The sequence below is a fragment of the Lissotriton vulgaris genome, chromosome 4_1 (assembly GCF_964263255.1).
Source record: "Lissotriton vulgaris chromosome 4_1, aLisVul1.2, whole genome shotgun sequence".
NCBI lineage: Eukaryota > Metazoa > Chordata > Amphibia > Caudata > Salamandridae > Lissotriton > Lissotriton vulgaris.
The window spans coordinates 1,363,278,471-1,363,299,507 of record NC_141691.1 but is presented as its reverse complement, the minus strand read 5'-3'; the positions used below and the strand labels follow the sequence as shown (position 1 = coordinate 1,363,299,507).

General features: G+C 43.5%; 1 protein-coding gene across 1 annotated transcript in view; it reads right to left on the bottom strand.

Annotated features, from left to right (window-relative positions):
* The window catches only part of METTL4 (methyltransferase 4, N6-adenosine), a 245,271-nt gene that overhangs the window by 61,670 nt on the left and 162,564 nt on the right, over positions 1–21,037 (bottom strand). Inside the window, exons 5-7 of the mRNA XM_086965603.1 lie at positions 7,983–8,157; positions 1,978–2,084; positions 1,696–1,787 (exon numbers count right to left, since the gene is read on the bottom strand). Of these exons, the coding sequence (XP_086821729.1) occupies positions 1,696–1,787; positions 1,978–2,084; positions 7,983–8,157 (374 nt within the window). The remainder of the gene's footprint in view (positions 1–1,695; positions 1,788–1,977; positions 2,085–7,982; positions 8,158–21,037) is intronic.

Below are 21,037 nucleotides of genomic sequence, written 5' to 3'. Positions count from 1 at the left end.
CTTTACAGGAGACATATTAACCCTCTATGCTAGTTTGATTCAAAACTGGGACTAGACAAAACACACCTCGCTCCAGAAAATATGTTATCCTCCAGAGTTATCTTACCATTATTATTATTCCCTGAGATTTAGCAGGCACACAAAAATCTCTGCAGCAGATGCCTTCACCCTATAAGACATTTCAAAATAGAAAATTTGCAACATATTAAGCAGGACAGATTTACTGCCACCCCCTTTTGTACCGGTTTTGGCCGCCATAAGTGTGGCAGGGTATGCTCAGACGTGAGTCCCTTGCTCACTTTGCCACTGGATTCACGCAAGCCGGACTGAAAACGGCTGGAATGCCAGAAAACGGTCCTCGGAAGCTTGTTTCCGGTCCAGGGACGGCATGGTTTGGCAGTTCGGGCTGGACTGTTCCCATGAGGCACAGGGTCAGACTGATTTGCATATAGACATGTCTGAACTGGGGTGGCAGAGTGGGCTAAAGAACGGTGATGGATCAAACCCAAATCTTTTGACTGGGTGTGAGTGTTTGACTGGTTCAGATGCTCCGTCCATCACCACCCCCTTTTGTACCGCTTTTGGACACCATAAGTGTGGCAGGGTATGCTCAGACGTGAGTCCCTTGCTCACTTTGCCACTGGATTCAAGCAAGCCGGGCTGAAGACGGCTGGAAAGCCAGAAACCGGTCCTCGGAAGCTTGTTTCCGGTCCAGGGACGGCATGGCTTGGCAGTTCGGGCTGGACTGTTCCCATGAGGCACAGGGTCAGACTGATTTGCATATAGCCATGTCTGAACTGGGGTGGCAGAGTGGGCCAAAGAACGGTGATGGATCAAACCCAGATCTTTTGAATGGGGGTGAGTGTTTGATTGGTTCAGACGCTCCGTCCATCACCACCCCCTTTTGTACCGCTTTTGGCCGCCATAAGTGTGGCAGGGTATGCTCAGACGTGAGTCCCTTGCTCACTTTGCCACTGGATTCAAGCAAGCGGGGCTGAAGACGGCTGGAATGCCAGAAACCGGTCCTCGGAAGCTTGTTTCCGGTCCAGGGAAGGCATGGCTTGGCAGTTCGGGCTGGACTGTTCCCATGAGGCACAGGGTCAGACTGATTTGCATATAGCATTGTCTGAACTGGGGTGGCAGAGTGGGCTAAAGAACGGTGATGAATCAAACCCAGATCTTTTGACTGGGTGTGAGTGTTTGATTGGTTCAGATGCTCCGTCCATCACCACCCCTTTTTGTAACGTTTCTCCTGTCTGGCAGGGTTTAAAAAACAAATGTATACATTGAGGTCCAGATTTTGCATTGGCGTTCCGTCAATTTTTTAACATAACCCCAACGCAAAATCTAATGTTTTAAACATTGCAATGCGCTGAAATGTACTCATGATAGTCCTGCTAAACATATGTGAGGTATTTAGATCGGATTTCACTTCCTGTGAGGTCATAGGTTGAGATGTCACTTCCTGTGATGCCATGTGCGATGTCACGCACCGTAATGCCACGCACTGTGATGTTACATGCAATGATGTCACTTGCATACTGCCTAACTTGGTTAATTCCCCCACTCTTTTTTTTTAGGGCTTTTGCCCTGAAAGAGGACATTGGGAAAATGGTAAAATAATGTTCAGGATTCTGCAGAGCATTCTGAAGGACAACACACAAACACACACACAGACACACAACCATGACCTACCAGCCAGAGGAGGCTTGTGGGAATGAAGGCTGCAGGGGACGCTGACAATTAGCTTGTGGTCCGGAATTGGGATCTCGTCCTCGTCCGACGGCCTTTGTGGTACAACAGAAGAACAAAGAAAGGCGAGACGTTGAGCATTACATTTAACGTTACAGAGTAAGGAGTAAAGAAGAGTGCTAGCTCACTGAAAACAGTGTTGTGAATTATCCACCTGCAGTTGATATAAAATGGCGGACAGCTAGTCTGAATGTATCATGATGTCAGGCCCTGTAGATGGCCTACCTGGATGGTGACTTTGCTGCTGCGCGGAGCCTGCCAAGTACAAGGACTTCGTAGGGTTTCTTATGGGTGGATTCCAAGGGAAATACGAATTCCCCAGATCTGGTAATCTGCCAACAAGAAGCGAGATAGAATGAAAATATATGTGGGTGTTCGGTGCTCATCTAGCTACAGCAGCTGTGTCTTTGCAGGCTCTGTATAAATATTTTTTTCTCAACGTTTGCTTTTATTAGCTTCTATTTCTCCCTCTAAGGGTGATTAGTCATTTCGTTACAGCTTCTGCACGATTTTATTAGAAAGTAACAATATGCTAAAAGGTGGTTCCGGATCACGGACTCTGACAGTGTGTGTCAGGCTCGAGTTCAGGTCACCCTCAGGGCAAGGGCGGGAGCCTGCTAGTCACGTCACGAGACATGCCCTTGCAGGAAGATATGCAGGACAAAGACAGCAGGGAAGCAGAGAGGAAGGTAGAGAAATGGGCTTATGGTAGGAAGGAAGGAGATGAGGATTATAGAGAAAAGAAGTAAATGACAAATGGAGGAAAAGTAAAGAAAGAGTGATTAGGTTGATACAGTGGTAGAGGGTGAAGTAAAGAGAGAGTAGTGTGATAAGAGTGGTAAGATATGATAAGTGAGGTGAGGTAAAGATGGCGAGTTGAAAACAGAAGAAAGAGTGTAGGATGTTTTTACCGAGGGTCAGGTGTTTCCAAACAACGCTACTTGGGCTGCTCAAAGGTCTCTTAAAGGCTCTTTCGGACTGCCATTTGCACATCTACTCTGCTTTTACCCGCTAAGCAGCCATTTTGGTGAGGCTGCGCTCTAGTCTTTTTCATCCTCAGCGGTTCTTTAAATTGGACGTGCAGCGGTTAGATCCGACCACTCTGTTTAACATTGTTAGCTGTTTCTATATAAACTATGCTGCGTTTGTGTATTTTCTTTTCTGGTTCCCGACAAATCTGTGTTTTTTATGTTAGCAGGTCACTTACCTCCATTTTTGCGAGTGGGGTAAAGTAGACCATCTTTTAACTTTTAACTTTGCCCTGAGCGTTTATCTTTCATAGCGCTTGGGCGATTTACTCTGTGTGGAAGGTTTTGACCGGGGGTCAGGTGTTTCCAGACAACGCTACTTGGGCTGCTCGACGGTCTGTTAAAGACTCTTTCGGACTGCCATTTGCACATTGGCACCTTCACTTTAATGTTGTCCTGCTAGAGCCGCCACTTTGGTCCGGTTGCGTTCTAGTCTTTTTTTTATCCTCAGTGGTTATTTTAGCTGGCCAATGCACCCTATGCGCATCGGACGTGCCAAGCGGGTGTGCCGCTGGTGCGCCTAAGACATGCTCGTCTGTGCCCGTCCGCGTCCTGATCGTGGCCAGCGCCAGCCATGCTGCCCGTGACATGTCTCATTCAGCAGCTTCTCCTTCCATTAAATATACCAATATGGAGCTGTGGGCACTGCACTCTGCACTCTGCATTTATCTAGGACCCTCTTATGATGTCGTTTCTGATACAGGCTTTACCAAGTTGTGGCTTTACTTTCCCATTGTTGGACCAAGCCTCTCTTCCCTTCTATAGTCCCTCCAGATGTTTACATTCTGGCGACTCTTTAGGAGCTTCCTCAGGCTAAATAATATAATAATTTAAGGCTGGCCTGCTAAATTGCCATTCTCTATCGAGACATGCCCTGGACACTTAACTTGTTAGCTGATAGTTAGCTGATAATTATTGGGATGCCTTGTTCCTTACGAAAACGCAGAATAAGGACAATTCGGCACCTAGCCATCCCACAACATTTCCCCATCAAACATTTTAAGCGTGATAATAGAATTGGTGGGGGGATTGCAATGATACATCAGGCATCAACTCCGTGCTCTATTTCTAAGCTTATCAACAATGTCATAATGGCGGGTATGCTATTCACCATTACCCTTTCTGCCACCTTTCCTGTCTCTGGTGCGCTGATTTACTTTCCCACGGCTGGGTCAGCTACTTCTTTACAATCTCTTTCTGAAGCACCACGCCAACTCTATTCACTGCATGCTAATTTTATGATTCTTGGAGACTCTAATCTCTATGTAGATGACATGAACAACAGATTGACACAACCATTTTTGGGCACTCTAGAAGGTTTTAATATGGTACAACTTGTTAAAGGACTTACTCATAAAGCTGGTCATACCCTGGATTTTATTTTGGCTAGCCCTCTTCTGAACAAAGTACTCCAGGTCGTTAATCTTATATGGTCAGATCATGTCTTAATTTATTTTGAGATTTAAAATATCCCCCGTGTGTCCTACCCTGCACAATCAGAAAAATGTCCAGACCTTGGCACAAAGTTAATTACCTCCTTTTGGCTGACATATTACAATCTGTCATTGTTGATCAAACCAGTGGTGGCGTAACAAAACTTGAGGGCCCCCCCCCTTGCAAAGTACACGGAGGCCCCCCCCTCCAACTCGCTCAGGAGCTCTCAGGCTAAGGTACTGTGCTGAGGGGGCCAAGCCCCCCTCCAACTCACTCAGGAGCTCTCAGGCTAAGGTACTGTGCTGAGGGGGCCAAGCCCCCCTCCAACTCGCTCAGGAGCTCTCAGGCAAAGGTACTGTGCTGAGGGGGCCAAGCCCCCTCCAACTCGCTCAGGAGCTCTCAGGCTAAGGTACTGTGCTGAGGGGGCCCCCTGGAGCTCAGGCCAGCCCGCACTGCGGGGCTTTTGTTACGTCACTGGATCAGACTTATGTGTTAGAGCCAGATGCTACACTTTTTAATGTTTGGTTACAGAAAGCTATTGACACTATTGCCCCTATGAAACTATATTCAGCTAAGAGACTTAAGCCTTCAGCCTCTTGGTTCTCAGACTCTATAAAACGTTTTAAATCGAGCTGTAAGAAGCTGGAGAGACAATGTTGAACTAATTATGATGTCGAGGCTAAGGCAATTTATCAGGAGGTTCTTAAGAAATATCATACCAGCAACCTATGATGTCTGACTGCACTCGCCATAAGTATCCTTACCATGTAAGTGCACAATGCTTTGCCGAATGTCAATGTTTATGTTTAATTAAAAGATATATTAAAAAAAAGAATATCATGAAGCCATACGCATGGCTTGTAAAGCTTTTATTGCCCTGTCAATCTCTGAAGCAGATAACGCCCCTAAAAAATTGTTTAATGTGATCAACGCTTTTCTTTCTCCACTGGCTACTACAAATACACTTATTGCTTCCATGAAACTCTGTGCAGAGCTCTGTTTTTATTTCAAAATACAATTTAGGTTATTTACAATTCTTTTTTCCTCATCCTTTCACAGCCTCTTCAGGCTTTTTCGCTCTTTCTTCTGCTTCACTTTTGTCTTGTTTTTCTCCCATCTCCTTTGAAACATCTGCTACTGATCTTGTCAATTGTAAATCAGTAACTCCACTTGATCCATGCCTCCCAACTTTTCTTAACAAGGTAGCATCAGGGATTATTCCATGGGTAAACAACTTGCTCAATGAATCTCTTGCTCAGGCAATGGTCCCCTCTGGTTGGAACCAGGCCCTGCTACTCCCCTTATTTAAGCAGCCTTCCGCTGACCCTAAGATTTTGAGCAACTTCAGACCCATCTCTCTCCTACCTAGTATGGCAAAGTTGGTTGAAAGAAATGTTAACAGACAGTTCACTCTTTACTTGGAAAACAACCTTCTGCAATATGACTTGCAATCAGGTTTTCAGCATGGTTATAGTACTGTGACAGCTCTTCTTGAGGGTTCTGAGCATATTAAAAGCAATCTTGACCGACATTCCCCAGTTATGTTAATGTTCCTGGATCTCTCGGTGGTTTTTGATAGGTCTCTCATGCTATATTGCTTGAAAGGCTGAAGACATGGGTATTACTGATCGTGCCTTGTCTTGGTTTAACACCTTGCCTGCGGCGCCGATTCTCACCCGGTGCTGAACATTCCATTTGCGGGTGTGGTCATGACGGAACGGTTCCGTCATGAGCACAGCACGACCGATGCTCATTACGGAACGGTTCCGTCATGAGCATCGAAGGGGTTAAGTCCTTTATCTGCAACCGTACACAGGCGGTCTTTCTCCCTCCTTTTACATTTGCAGCAAAGCCTTTAAATTGAGGAATTCCACAGGGTTCGGCTCCAAGCCCTACCCTTTTCAAAGTATATATGTCACCCTTGGCAAATACTGTAGTTGTTTCGTACGCTGACGATACTCAGCTAGTTTTGGTCTTTCTCAAAAATGTTACTTCATCATTAAACTCGTTGAAATCTTGTCTCAGACCTGTCCTAGAATGCATGAATAACAATGTTTTGAAGTTGAACTCAGACAAGACAGAGATTCTATTCTTTGGTTCTAAATCTATACCTCACTCCAACCTTTGGTGACCATCTGAGATGGATAATCCTACTTGTCTGTCCCCTGTGGCCAGAAACATGAGGGTTAAATTCCATGCTGAGTTCACCTTTGAATCTCAGATAAAATCGCAGTCTAGATCTAGTTTTCTGACTCTCAGATCTTTGAGGCGTATGATGCATTTTACTCCCGTGGAACAGCAGAAAACTATTGTACATGCCTTGATCACGTATAAACTGCCCTATTCCAATAGTATGTATCTCGTGCTCCCTTACATTCTTATTCAGCATCTTCAGATTATTCAAAACGCTACTGACCGATTGACCCTGAAACTTTCTCCCTGGTGCTCTATCTCTAATCATTTGCGTCGGCTTCACTGGGTGCCGCTCAGCAAAAGGATCCAGTTTAAGGCTCTCACTTTCTGCTTTTAAGATTTTTAACTCCTGGGGTTCTCTATATATTAGGTGCCGGTTCAAACTTTCTTCCCGGGTGTAATCCCTATGTTCTAAGAATCTTAAACTGTTTCAAACCCCTTGCATTGCTAAATCCAGAAGAGGTGGTCGTTCCTTTGCCTACCTGACAGCCAGACTGAGGAATGCCTTATGTTGACCTTGAGAAGCTGTCCATCTGAAAGTTTTCAGGAAAAAACTTAAAACGCTTCTTTTTGACCTCTGCAATAACCTCCTCCTAAGCTGGTTTTTGCCCTTGAACTTAGTGGATACTCTTAACCACTAGCGTCTGGACACCTTTTTAGGTAGCAGTGCAATTTACAAATGTAGTGTAGTATAAGTAAAGAGCGAGAGAGGGAAAGGGATTGAACAGAAGTAATGATAGAGAAAAAGCAGTAAAGGAAGAGAGTAGGGCAGTGAGACAGGTGAGGTAGAGGGAACAGGGTTCGAAAAAGAGCAGAGTTACAGGCGAGAGATAGTGAATGACTGGTAAGGGAAATTGACATGTAAGAAATTGGAAAGGGGGCGAGGGAAATAAAGTAGTGTGACAAATGTGAGTAGAGAGATACATTAGGTAGAGAGGGGGCCGGCAGAAAATGGCGAGGTAAAGAGCTAGGTATAGATATGTGAGGTATAGAGAGATGGAGAGAGCTAAAGCGTGAGGTAAAGAGCTAGGTATAGATAGGTGAGGTATAGAGAGAGGGAGAGAGCTAAAGGGTGAGGTGAAGAGCTAGGTATAGATAGGTGAGGTATAGAGAGATGGAGAGAGCTAAAGCGTGAGGTAAAGAGCTAGGTATAGATAGGTGAGGTATAGAGAGAGGGAGAGAGCTAAAGGGTGAGGTGAAGAGCTAGGTATAGATAGGTGAGGTATAGAGAGATGGAGAGAGCTAAAGGGTGAGGTGAAGAGCTAGGTATAGATAGGTGAGGTATAGAGAGATGGAGAGAGCTAAAGCGTGAGGTAAAGAGTGACGAGGGTGCGAGTGAGGTGAAGTAGAAGCCATCTCACTTCCCTGTCTCTCATCAGAGAAGTGAGATAGCAACAGGAGTGATTTGCAGAGTGATGGGCAGAGGCAGTTGAGGTTGATTTTCCCTTAAAGAGAACAATTATTCAATAAAAATTCAACTACATAAATTGCATTTATGTGTTATTTCTGGAAAAAATAGTTTTGAAAAGTACCCCAAATAGGCTCTTGACGCCAAGGGGGTGTTTCACAACTTACTTTCACCCAATGCCATTCAGCAAGAGGTTCCACCGACCAGGCCGGGTACAGTTCGTCTTTCACGAAGCGAAGGTGCTTCTGTCTGTTCGTGACCCAGGTAATCACAAGGCAACCTGGCGCAGCCAAGGCTGGGACCGGCAACTGTCGGATGTGCCAGGAGGGCAAGAAGCCATATCTAAATAAATTCAGAAAATATATCAGTTAGGGCGTAGTTTCAGAGGGAGGGGTGTTAAACTTCCCTAATTAATGTATTTTCTGATTAATAGTTGCGTGCAGGTGCTTTCGGTCGGGTAAGGTGAGGTGTCTGTCGGATTTCACTTGAGATTTTTTGCATGCGCTCACTGACAAAAACACACACTCTCTCTCATCTCTGTTTTGAAAGTCTTCAAAAATGTTGGTTATTTTACAAAACGTTGTTTTTCTCTGATTTCGTACCCCTAGCAATCCGCATTCCTCTCCCTTAGTTTCCGCTGCCCTTTAAGCCCCTTTCATGCACCCTGCTTGTCGTATAATGTATTTTAACATTATATGCCAGGGTGATAGTTGGGAAATATGAAACTCACAGCCCAACCCAATCTTACTGACCAAGCTCGCCCCTGTATATCAGCAAACATAGAACTGGACAGGCAGAGCGGTGCTCTCGCTAATGCAAAAAGACTGTAGCTCAACAAGAATTGTAAGCAACCATTCCAAATATGAAACAACAGTGACATCAAGTGGGCAAATCTGTTTCTGCAGCTTGAGAGAATAACTTTTTAGTTGCTTTTCATCAGTGAACTCGAGCCCAGCTCCAGTTTATTCGGTGTGTGTCGTGTTCTACAGGCGCAAAGTGTTACAGGTCAAACAGACGTTCACTCCTCCCACGTTTTTAGCATCCCATAAGTCACAGTGGCCTGTGCCAAGATGCAGTTGCAGAGAGGAGCACCAATTTAGATTTCGGCGTGCCGGTGTGGTGTTGTGTAATCTGGGCCTAAGCTCAATGGGACTGTGGAGGTACATGTGGCTTTCCCGGGCAGTACCACATTATGTCCTGGAATGTGAAAATGTTGAATAAAAAGTCAAAGAGGGATGCTCTATGCCACGATGCATGCCCCTGATGCTCTTTTGCTTAAAGAGACACATTTGTTGGGCACTAAATGTGACTTGCTGGTTCGAATATTTCACTCAGGTGTCAACCAGTGTTCCAGACGGAAACCCTTCCCTTTTATACAGTTTGCAACACAGACAGCCCCCCTGAAACAATTTTCCATTGTTAGGGGACGAGTACATGGACCCCTGTGGCTGCTTGAAAGTATATAATAGACTTACCTCTGGGTCTGTAAACACCACACTCAATCACATCTCCAGCTCCCTATTGGGTGCTCCAACAGGGCCAGAAATTCTAGTGGGAACTTAGCGACGAGCCCTACATCAGATGTGCGCACTGCGTATTTCTCAAGCAGACCATAGGCCCTGTGTAAATAGGCACCCTCACTAGGTCTTATGAGTGACTTAAGGTGTTTTGTAAAGCACACAGCTACTCTGAAGAGTGTCTTGGCTATTGACACATTGCAGCAATGGCATAGAGAGGAAAGGCAGTACACTTATTATTCTAGCGCACATCACTCTCTTTCACGCATTGATTACATTTTCCTACCTGCTGTGGAGTTGGCTGCCATTTCTTTGGTTTGGATACTCCCTTGAGGACTCTCAGTTCACTCCCCAGTTGATAAGCAGCAGGCAGAGGTCCGAGAGGGATACGGAGGCAGAATGGCTGGTCGCCAGGGTTGGATTGGGATTAAAAATTGGCCCGGGCACGCGAAAAATAAAGTGGCCCACATTTGCTTATTGCCGTTTGTAAAACACTGCTTCAGCGAAATTTTATAAAAAAGGGGAGTGGGTCTTAAAAAATGCACAGATTAGTTTACACTGGTGAAATACACCTGAAAACAAGTGAGGCCACTTCTGCTCAGGCCCCCTGCCCCCGCTCAGTAGGCACACATTATTTGGACAGCCCTGCGAGCGAAAGGGAGTGACACCTCTGCCCTTTAATAAAAGGGAGGTAATGGACGTCCATCTGCCTCCAGAAAGGCCACTTAGGCACCCCATATCGGCCCCCCAGAATGCTCAAAAAAGCAGCCCACAGCTGGCACTGGAAACCGGCCCCTCAGGCAATGCCCGAAAGCCCACGTTACCAATTCGACCCTGCTAGTCGCTGCATAATAAGCAGCTGGCCGACCTACTCAGAGATGTTGTTGCTGAAAACTTCAAACACAGCAAGAGTTCAAGCATCCCTGTGGGAAGAACTCAGAAATGTTGTCAAGAGGCAGACCATGTCCTATTGCAGGAGTTAAAACAGGGAAAGGGAGCCTGAGGTGGAGGAACTAGAAGAGCAGTTTAGAAAACTGGAGGCACGACTAGTCACCAGGCAAACAGAGGACACGCAGAGACAGCTTGGGGCATTGAAAGACACCCTGAGGGAGAACACGTTGGCCTCTGACTGATATGCCTGGCTACATCCCCAACACAGAATATACGAGTGGGGGGACAAAGCAGGCAAATTGCTCTATTAGCTTGCCAACAGGGACACAGAAAATGGACTGTCCCTTCATTTACTGATGCTGTTGGAATCGCCTCTATTCTAGACAGACAGATAATGAATGGAATTAAATGGCGGAGCAAGGTGACTAATGAAACGCCCTAATTGCTTTTAGGGAGCCAGTTAAAAGGTATTCCAATCTTAAGACCTTATTGCAATTTGTAAACCCAGGGGACACCTGGGTATCGAACCACATGAAATCATTTGAGCAACTGGCAGAGGATTATGCCCTTTATAAAACCCAATTCTTTAGATATCTGCAGCTCTGCCATTCCCTGGAACTCTACATAGAGATAAGAACAGTGGTACCCACATCTAATCAACAAGAGGCCACAACAAGAGGGGAACAGCTGGGTTAAAAGGGCATCCCAGGATCTTTAGATTACTGCTGCTCCATGCACCAGACCCCTTGGCACTGTTCAGAGAAAAATGGGAGCTGGACATTGCTTCCACTGGACCAATCATAGATTTGTTATTTATTTATGTATTTAGCATCTTTCTATGGCACATAGTCACCCACGATAGGGACGTGCTGTAGTGTAGTTCCTAGTTTCCCACTAGGCCCTGCGCATTGGAATAACATAAACAGTAGTATCGACGTAGAAGTGCGGATCTTCCAGGCCTCCACTGACTATGCTAAACTTAATTGGGTGTGTTACCAACTAGCTCAGAGGTCACTGGAAACTTTCTTCTCTGCATAGGAAGTGATCAGCTTCCCTGGCACAGACAAGAAGGGATTCAGCTTTCCAACAACCGTGCAACATGACAACTTTGCTCCTCAGATCAAGAGTCAATCTCTAGGGTCGTGTGAAACAATAGACAGGTATTTCACTCAGTCAGGTTAGTGCAGTTTACTTTCACGATATGTAGAGAATAGAGAGACGGGCGTTTGTCAATAAAAGGTTAACATTTATTGAACAGTCTTTCTTCTCGTACAAGAGAAATGTATTGCCACAATTGCAAGACTTGTTATTATAAAAAGTACGTACAGTAAGATAAGGATTGCGAAATAATACTGTAAAAGCATTGATATGGTTTCTTAGCCATACAATGGTTTAAAAGTAATAAAACATATATACATTCATATATACATTAGGCTAAAATACTCAACTGGTGCTTCTAACTAAGCCTACCCCAGTGTGCCTGACCTAAGCCTAACACGTGGAAGGGGAGTAAGTAAGTAGCTTTAAGTTAAGTTGGTTTTGCCAAGGTTTGCTTCAAGAATTCTCATCTAAGGGTTTAGTCAACACCATACCTCTGAATAGAATGATGGAGGTCTGGTATCTCCTTCAGGAGGCACTCGGTATCCCAGTCACCCGCGAGGGCAGACTAGAAACGCTGGAGCTGGCTTTCTCAGCAGAAGAAATGCAGCGTCTCTCTTCAGCGCGTCGAGGAAGGAAGGGGGGACAGCGTCCGCGGGCAGCTTGGCATCTGCTGGGTTCTTCGCAGAGGGACGGCTGTTCAGCTCCTAAGCTCACCACACCATAGTTCGCGCTTTAGCAGCGATAATGGTATCAGTAGCTTCACCACCAAAGGGACAGCAGCAGCATCAGCGTACTGCATACAGCATACACCAGCAATGGGACACCAGCAATTGCTTAAGGCAACGTTGGTAGTATTTATACCTGACAGGTGCCTGGTTTGACGCAAGTTTGCTGGACATAAGACGTCAATTAAAGATGTCACTAGGAAGTGATAGCTATCAGTTGCTCATTAGAGTTCCATTACTAATCAAAACACAGCAAGCGGGGATTTCCAGGTTTGCTGAGTTTTTATCTTGTTGCAGAACTCGGAGTGTTAATCTAGGAATATCAGATAGTGACTTCTGCTCTGTCATTGCACTAATTGGTTGCAAAGGAAGTGGCAGAGAACTATGCTGGAATGTGGCTCTGTTCGTGTGAGGCCAGAGATGACTTTCTGACTATCGCACTTGAACGGTTATGCCAATATAGGGAATAAATGGATTTATAGCCGAATAGGGGCATAAGGTCACAGTATCGATCAGGAACCTAGATAAACACGCAACACCCACTCCACGTTTTCATGTCCATCAAATTACTAAAACTAGAGCAATAGGATGCATGTGTAACATTGCCCACCCCAAAATACATAAATGCATTCGAAATAGGCGTATATTGTAATACGTGAAATTTAGGTACTGTACGTTTTTGAAGCATAGAAATCATTCAAAAAATATAGCATATGAAATCAATGAACGATTATGCAAAAAGAATTACACATGAAATATCTCTGAAACAGAAGAAGGGCAAGATAAATCATCACATATAAATGCATTGCAATAAATGCGAGCTAGAGGCTGATGTAAGTTGCTATGTCTCTAGATGTGTTTAGAAATAGAAGTGTGAAGCTTCTGTTCTCTAAGAATAGTTTTTACCTTAAGCAAAGAATTGTTCGTGCCAAAAAAGGGTCAATATTAAAAAAATATCCAATTCAAAAGAATTATTGCTTGAAAGGGAAAATAGAGTTCCAACGCTTTTAGCAGTTTTTGTTGATCAAAACTGAAGGCCGAATTCAGAGTTTCATGGGAACGCTGTGTGTCGGAAAGCTTCTCCAAAGTTATTATTTCTGTTCGGGTGAGAACATCGTATTAGACAGGCTCTCAAAGAATTGGTCTACAAAATCAGGTGACAGTTCAACCAAATTCGATAGTGCTGTAACTTGGCAGGTGTGAGAATGATTGCTGTCATCATAGTCGGGTTCAGCAATGCTCACAGAAGGTCGTACCTGGGTGATGCTGCTTTTGTCACTCGCTCCACTGTTACCACCTAGTCGTAGTACAGGAGTCTCAACGAATGCTGTCATCAAGATTGGTAGCCGCTGGGGACAACACAATGCGTGAGCCGTTATTGGACTGAGCAAAGTATCGACGTCCATTGGTACTGCTGATGGAAGTGAAAGGCAGATGTCCAACACGCATTCATCTCCGCATAGCATACATCGTAGTACCGGTAAGATACAGTTCTGCCATATAGGTCTGAATGAAAGGAACCAGGTCATGTTTAGATCTCTCAGCCTGGCCAATCCGAGGACGTTAGTTATCCTGTCCCGGTAGCGCATTGCTAGGATTGTCTCTTCCATTCCCATGGGAGCTATGTCTGAGTTTCGGCTTGCCATAACGAAGCAGGACGGACAAAAATAAAATCCCTGCTACAAGTCCCAAAAATAATGGTATACCGCCAAAAACGGAGTGAACAAAATTAGGAACGATTCCCAAAATTGCTTGAAAAGGTGTTAGCAGTCCCGTAAAAATCGTCTTAAATATGCCTGGGATGCTTGTGGCACTAGACATGTTAAGGAGTTGGCTAAGCATTTCTACGAAATGCACGGCGCAATTTGTTGATAAAAGTTCATGAACTTCAGTAGCTGTCCTTGCAACCAGAAGATCATACGTCTCTTTTGATGACGTTATGGGCACTGTTGTCTGCAAAAGCACAGACTTCATTTTGCTTAAAGTATCAATTCGTATAGAATAGAGATTCAGACGAGGCCAGATGGGAGTCACTGTGTCTGCAGGCCCACTCGGGAACAATGCTTGCATACAGCATTTGACCATGGATGTTACACTTACTAGATAACTTTTCCCTGGTACTAGGCCACAACATCTGTGATCCGTTCTAGGAATGTAACTCCCGTTTGCAAGTTGCATAAAGAAGGGCTCTATCTGAGTTGCAGGTGTGACTAGCTGGTGGCATGAAAGGTTGTTAGAATTTCCATCACATGCGCCGTGTAAATGAATACCCTGACACAAAAGTATACCGCTTAGTGAATGTTTACAATTTTCACCACTAAGAAATACATTTTTGTCGCTGTCACTATAGCAAGAATGTGTGTATGGTAATTTCCATTCAGATTTTACATATCCTTTACCCAATTGTTCATACTGGCCAGCAGGTATGTACTCAAGGCACCTTTTAAATCGGAAAGTTGTTATCGGAATTGTGATAATTCCGTGTATTATCCATTCAATGACAGGACTCTCTGACATTGTCAATGGTAATCTCTCAAGTTTTTCGATGCTCAGGATTGTATAGTCTGCTCCTTTCTGTGCCAAACTGATCTGTTTATCAGTAAGGTTAAAAATGGAAAATAATGACTTTGTGTTGATTAAACGCCAAGGCACATAGCCTGAACGAAGATTTTGCAGCGTCCAGCCTAATTGTATAATAGAACGTAATTGTGACTGGCCATGCTGTAACATTAGCACGTCTCTGTCTATCACATCAAAGGCAGAGGATACAATATTGTCCAACGAATATATTCTGGAAGACAGAGTCATTAACCCATTGTCTACTACAGAAAGTGATTTTTCCAAATTAATACGATCAATTTCTCGTATTTTTTCAGCTGTTTCAATTTGTTTGACTTTCCAAGCCTCGTTGTACGCAGCATAGATACTGGTCGCTATGAAACGCTTTTGACGCTGTTTGCGTGGTCCAAGAATGAAATCGCGCAAATCAGCACCATCTTTTAGTAAAGACAAGTGTTGCTTAATTTCAGCCAGTGTGGATGATGTTAGCCATTCAAGGCAGAGTTTCCCTACACTGTATGTTGTTATTATCCCTGGATGTTGTCTCTGGGAATATCTCGGGTCTAGTCTGGTCATTTTTAACCCCTGTGTTTTATTCAGGAATCTATCTTGACAGTTGTTTGTGTCTGTAGACCAGATTAACCACTTTTTCCAATCAGGATGTGTTCTGTTAAAATGTAAAATTTGTGTTACGTCTAACTCAATATCTGTAGTTATATTTTCAGGTATTGGCTTTGGTATAGACGGTGTTTTAAGGTCTTTGATCTTAGCTAGGCCAAGACAGGATGTTTGGTGTATTGTGTCATTTAAAAACAACATTTGTTCTGGTATCATGCAGGTTCTAAATAGTGCTTCAATGCCTGGCACCTGCCAATCTTTTGTACCCCAAATTGTTTTCGTTTTAATGTTATTTTTCCAATAATCAAAACCAAATGTCATCATTTTTTCATAAAATGCTTCTGAATATATCAATTTAGAATTTGTCAGCATTGTTTTCATTCCTGTTTTATCTAACAGTTTGTAATAAAACGTTTCTGCATCACTGTGTTAAACCCTGAGAAGTATTTGAATTTCTCAAAAAATTCTTTAGAACTGCTTTTAGGTGGTGTAGCACAATGTTCCCATTGATTATACATAAAAACATTTCTAGGCTGTGCAGATCTATGCAAATAATGATCACCATAATGTGTGTAACAGAATAACTGCTCATAACTAGATGAACCTTGTAAATAATCATGATCTGTGAATCTGGCTGACATTACTAAATCAGACATCATGTCATTAATACTGTTAAAGTCCCAATCATCAGAGAATGTACTAGGTGTTACAAAGTCACTTAAGGAAACCTTCAGTTGATGAGGATACTTCAGGATTTCGACCGGACCATATATCTCATAGTCAGTTTTCTCCCATACTACCCCACCAGGTATTGGAATGGCTGTGACATTTACTGTTGACAGTTCTCTTTTCTTCACGTGGGATGATCTGTGTGGTTTCAGGACTAGGTTGATGTTCTGACTTGCTGTGTCCATTCAATTGTAATAAACTTTTCTAAAATTAAAACTAAAATTAGGCATAGTAGGAGTATGAATACCCCTGAAATAATCCAATGCTCAATCAACGGTGAATCCAGATATAGTTCTTTGATTTGTTGAAGGAGTCCTGTTGTATTATCTTTAGAATACTTTTTTGTTTCTGGCATCACTTCGGAGTCGTTTTGATCTTCAGAGAAGTTGTCGAAGTTGATGAAATAACCAGAGGCAGTTCTGTCAATTGTTGGGATTGTTCTTTCAATCTGTCTCTCGGTAGCACTTTCTGATGCCACATTAGTGTAGACTGGTGTTGTTTCTTGACGAACTGTTTCAATCTGTGTCTCAAGAGGCACGAGTTCCATGGCATTATTGCATAGTCCTTCATTGTGCACTGCAGGCTGATCGAATGTGATTAGTCTTTCAGTTTGAACCTCTTGGATTGTTGCAAGTTTGGGTATTCTGTTGTTTCTTGGGAGTCCACTGGGCCTACTGTTGATTATAGGCCACATGCTTGTGGTTTTACCAGGTCGATGGACACGACTCTGTTCTCCTTTTTACCAGCAAGGGGCGGTAGTACTACTGATCTTGTTCCGGTGACTGCCAAGACAGGTACTGCTTTTCTGTAAGAAGGCCCAAATTCCTTCTTCACCGCGATTTTTTCTCTGACTAGATCCCCAATCTTTGGAATCCAGACAGGCCTTGCTGGGGCTGTTGCTTGTGGTGCCTCGTCAGTGGTATCTGGCTGTTGCTTTAACTTTATGTTGCTTAAGGATTTTCTTGTTTCATTCAGTTCCTGTAAAACAGCCAAACGATCCTTTACATCAAAGTCTGTTGTTTTTTCTTGTACCACTGACATCTGACTATCGAGGCCCTGAATGTTCATTCTAATTCCGAACAATAGTTCGTATGGGCTGAAACCTTTTAGAGAATTTCTTGGCAAGTTATTAAGACTAGTTTGGACACTTATTAAATGTTTGACCCACCCAGCGCCTGAACCTAATACCTTCGCTGTTATAGATCGCTTTATGTCCCGGTTTTTTCTTTCAACCACACTATTCCCTTCGGGGTGCGACGGACAAGAATACCGCAACCCAATTCCCATGCTGGCCATGGCCTCCTTATAGGCTCGAGAGCTGAAAGCAGGACCCTGGTCAGAATGGAACATGGTAATTGCGTACATGCCGATATGGACTCGCAAATCTTTTATAACAGTTCTAGGCGTCAGCTGGAGGCCTCATTTTTTAAGTGTGTTTAGCCTTAACTGTGTACAATGGGACGCGCTTCTCTTCTTTGATTGCGCAGATAGACCGCCTTATGCTGTCTAGCAGGGTACCTGAAACTACACTGGCCTGTTCATTACTGCGATCTCTGTTGCAGTCTTCACAATTTTGAGCAAAACATTGAATATCTATGCTCATTCCTGGCCACCAGTACTCTGATTGTAATTTTTTCAGAGAATCCTTAATTGTTTGATGTCTCAGACCCAACCCCATGTGTGCTTCCAGTAAGAGGAAGCCCCTCCTGCTCCTGTTTGGAATTACTCTGTCCCCTACTCCAGGGATTCGAGCAAAAGGAACGGAGTTTGCATCGATTACGTATGCATAATTGAATGGATAGTTTACGGGTAGTGCTGCCCAGTCGCCTTTTACGGTCGTTTTCACTGCCAGCATGGTTTCCCCGTATATGTATTTATCTGTACGCTTTTTTGTGGCTACGGAAGCCGGGTTAGTTGCTTCCGCTGTGGCTGTATTAGCCAATGAATTCCCTGCAACGTGAACGCCATCACGTTGAAGACTCTGTGCGTGAATCACGTGAGTCTTTTGTAGTTCTTTGTATAAAAGAGCTACTTGTTTCCAGAGCAATTTATGCTTTATTGTGGCACCTGTGTCATCTTTGTAATCGTTTTCAATCCACCTCTGCAATTTATTGTTGTAAGAGTTGACGCAAAAATGAGAATCGCACACTATAAGTGTCGGGAATTCACGTTCTGCATTTTCAAGCGCCATCTTTAAACATCTGATTTCAGTTCTCTGAACCGAACAGTTTCTTACAGATTCAGTTTTTATTACTTTCGGTCTGAATTTACCGCACAGCCAACGACCTTTAATAATCGCACATGCTGCATCGTAGGATTTTCTCTCTACGTTGAAATGCTGTACAAATCCATCTGTATAGATTATACAGGCGTACTGTGGGAGAGGCAGAATTTCGATTGGCAGAGGATATTCTTCTTCATATTCTAAATCATTCAGTTCTTCGAATTGCGGGGCGAAATAGTATTTCACGCCTTCCGCTCCTAGAGAATCTATACACTGTATCCATTTCGGATCCAGTGACACTGTAGGCACGTTTACTGGGCTGAATAGCGCCTCGAAGGGGGATTCCGCTGTGAGGATATTAATCCTTTTGCCGTGTGCTAGTCCTCGTTCATTTGCTAATGCGATTTGCACTGCTTTCACAGTTCTTTCTGTGTGACTGAATGTTTTTTCTGCTTGTGTGTACAAGTGAGATTTAAATGAAATTGCTACCTTTTCTCCCTCATTAGAGGTCAGGTATGTGAATTCGCATCTTCCTGGGATGACTCGGATTACAAGATCACGTGTGTTGTCACGTGTATCTAATTTTGTTTTAGCTAACATGTCTGTTTGCAGTGATCTCAAAATTTCTGTGTGTTTTTGAGTCCAATTGATTTGTTTAAAATCAAGTTTAATTAGTTCGTAGAGAGGTTTAACCCTCTCTGCGTAATTTAGAATGTATGTTCTTCCGAAATTCAGAAAACCTAGAATGGATTGTAAATTCTTCAGCGTTTTTGGAGCTTGGAGTACAGCGCACTTCTCTAAGAAGTTGTCCGCTAGGCTTTTCCCTTCACTTGATAATTCGTACCCTAAGAATAGTACTGTCAGATGGGCAATTCGAGACTTTTTAAAGTTGAATTTGTAACCCTCTGCTGCGAACCCAAGTATAATGGTGTTCACTCTTTTCAAGTGAGTATCCAAGTCGTCGTCTGTGAGATAGATATCATCTACGTAAGATAATGCCTCATCATCATATATTTGTAGTAACTCTGTTACCCTAGCTGAGAATAGTCCTGGGCTGTTCTTGAACCCCTGTGGGAGTCGACAGAATTTTTTCTGCGACCCAAATGCAGAGAAAGCGGTCAAATATCTGCTTTCCGGTGCAATGTTTTGACAAAAGAAACCATTAGATATGTCTAATGTCGTTTTATATTTTTTCCTAACTATGTTATTCATTAGGGCTGCACTATGCGAGTTTTGTACTGCAAAAGTTTTACAACATGTATTAAGGTGTCTGTAGTCCAAAACTAGACGATATGAATTGTCTGGCTTGGAGACAGGAAACAAAGGATTGTTCATTTGAGAGGTGCATGTTTCAATCACCCCCTGGTACTCAAGTTGATCTAAGATCTCCCTGACCTGTTTTTTAGCTTCTTGCTTTATGGGATACTGCCGTTGGGCAGTTGGTTCACTTTTTAATTGGATTTTGTGAGGTGGTGAGTCCTCATCCCATCCTACATGATTTTTATATAATGCCGGTGCCTGGGCTACTGCCCATTTCCATGCATATGTATATTTTTTGTGAATCGGAATGTGATTCGAGAAGGCAGGCATAATCACTTCTTCGCCACGAGGGCACTCCCTGACAAACTCTGGGGGCCAATCTTTTTCAGCTAACAGAATATCGTAGCCTTTTGAGAGTTTATCCCAAAACAGACCTCCAATTTTCCTAGTCTTATCACCCTCTATACGCAATGTTATTTCGTATATTTTATGGGGCTCGCTAAGTCTGGCGTCGGCAGTTTCAACCTGAATGTATTCATTCGTGTCCACTGTCTCCAGATGACTCATCAAGATCTTGCGGGCTATACTGATTTCTGCTGCACTGTCCAACATTGTCAATGCCCACTCCCCGTTTTTCAACTGTGTCCTCAGTATTCTCGGCATGGTTGATTACTCTAATACTGGCTACCTTCTTTTTGGAAAATTGAGATTTTTTACTCTGAGCAGGTTCCTTGTCTTTGGACTTGGTGTGCTCTCCTGGGTCTGACGGTCCTTTTCTTTCCGATTTCTGTGGAAAAGATCGAGAGGGACGTGTATCAATACTTTGATATCTATCAGGTTTTTTCAGATTATCCCTATTTCTAAGGTTATATCTTTTCTCAGAGGGCTCCCTCTGGGGAGACTGGTGTTCTCGAGTCGGAGTTCTTTCCCTCCGTCGAGGAGACCTTCCTCTGGACTGGAAAACTTTTTCCTTGGGAGTGGATTGTTTATTTCCATCCCAGCTCTTTTTAGGAGTGTTTGAATTTTTTTTAATAAATAATTTTTCAGGATTTTCGAGCAGTTGGGGCTTAACTGGTTTTTCACCCAAGCTGTCTCTACCTAATTCTTCATAGTATTTTTCTATGATTTTGGCAAGCTCAATTGGCTGATCTGTTATATCTGTTTCCTTCAACTTCTGGCGAATCGCCACAGATGCTGCTTCTCCTTTAATGTTGGCTAGTAATATAGCCGAGACCTGCTTGAAGTCTTTCAGTAATTTCATACCTAGATTTAAAGCGGGCTCTGGACCGTATTCATTTTGAATCTGTTTTAGCACTTCTAGTATTACCGCCATATACGGAACACCGTGTGTTTTTGTGTAAATGGAAGCAAAGACTGTACCCCAAGTGTCGCAGTCCTGCACGTGTGGTGCGATTCCCATAGGAAGGCAGATGATCAAGATTCTGTGTTTCTCTATAGGGGTAGTATCAGGAAATACTGCCTCTATTTGAGTGATTTTCTGTGCTAACCAGAAAGGAATTTGTTCCCGTTTTACGGGTGTTTTACCAAGACATGACTGTATGTTCTGTGGTGTAATTTTATTAGTGTTCCCCTGATGA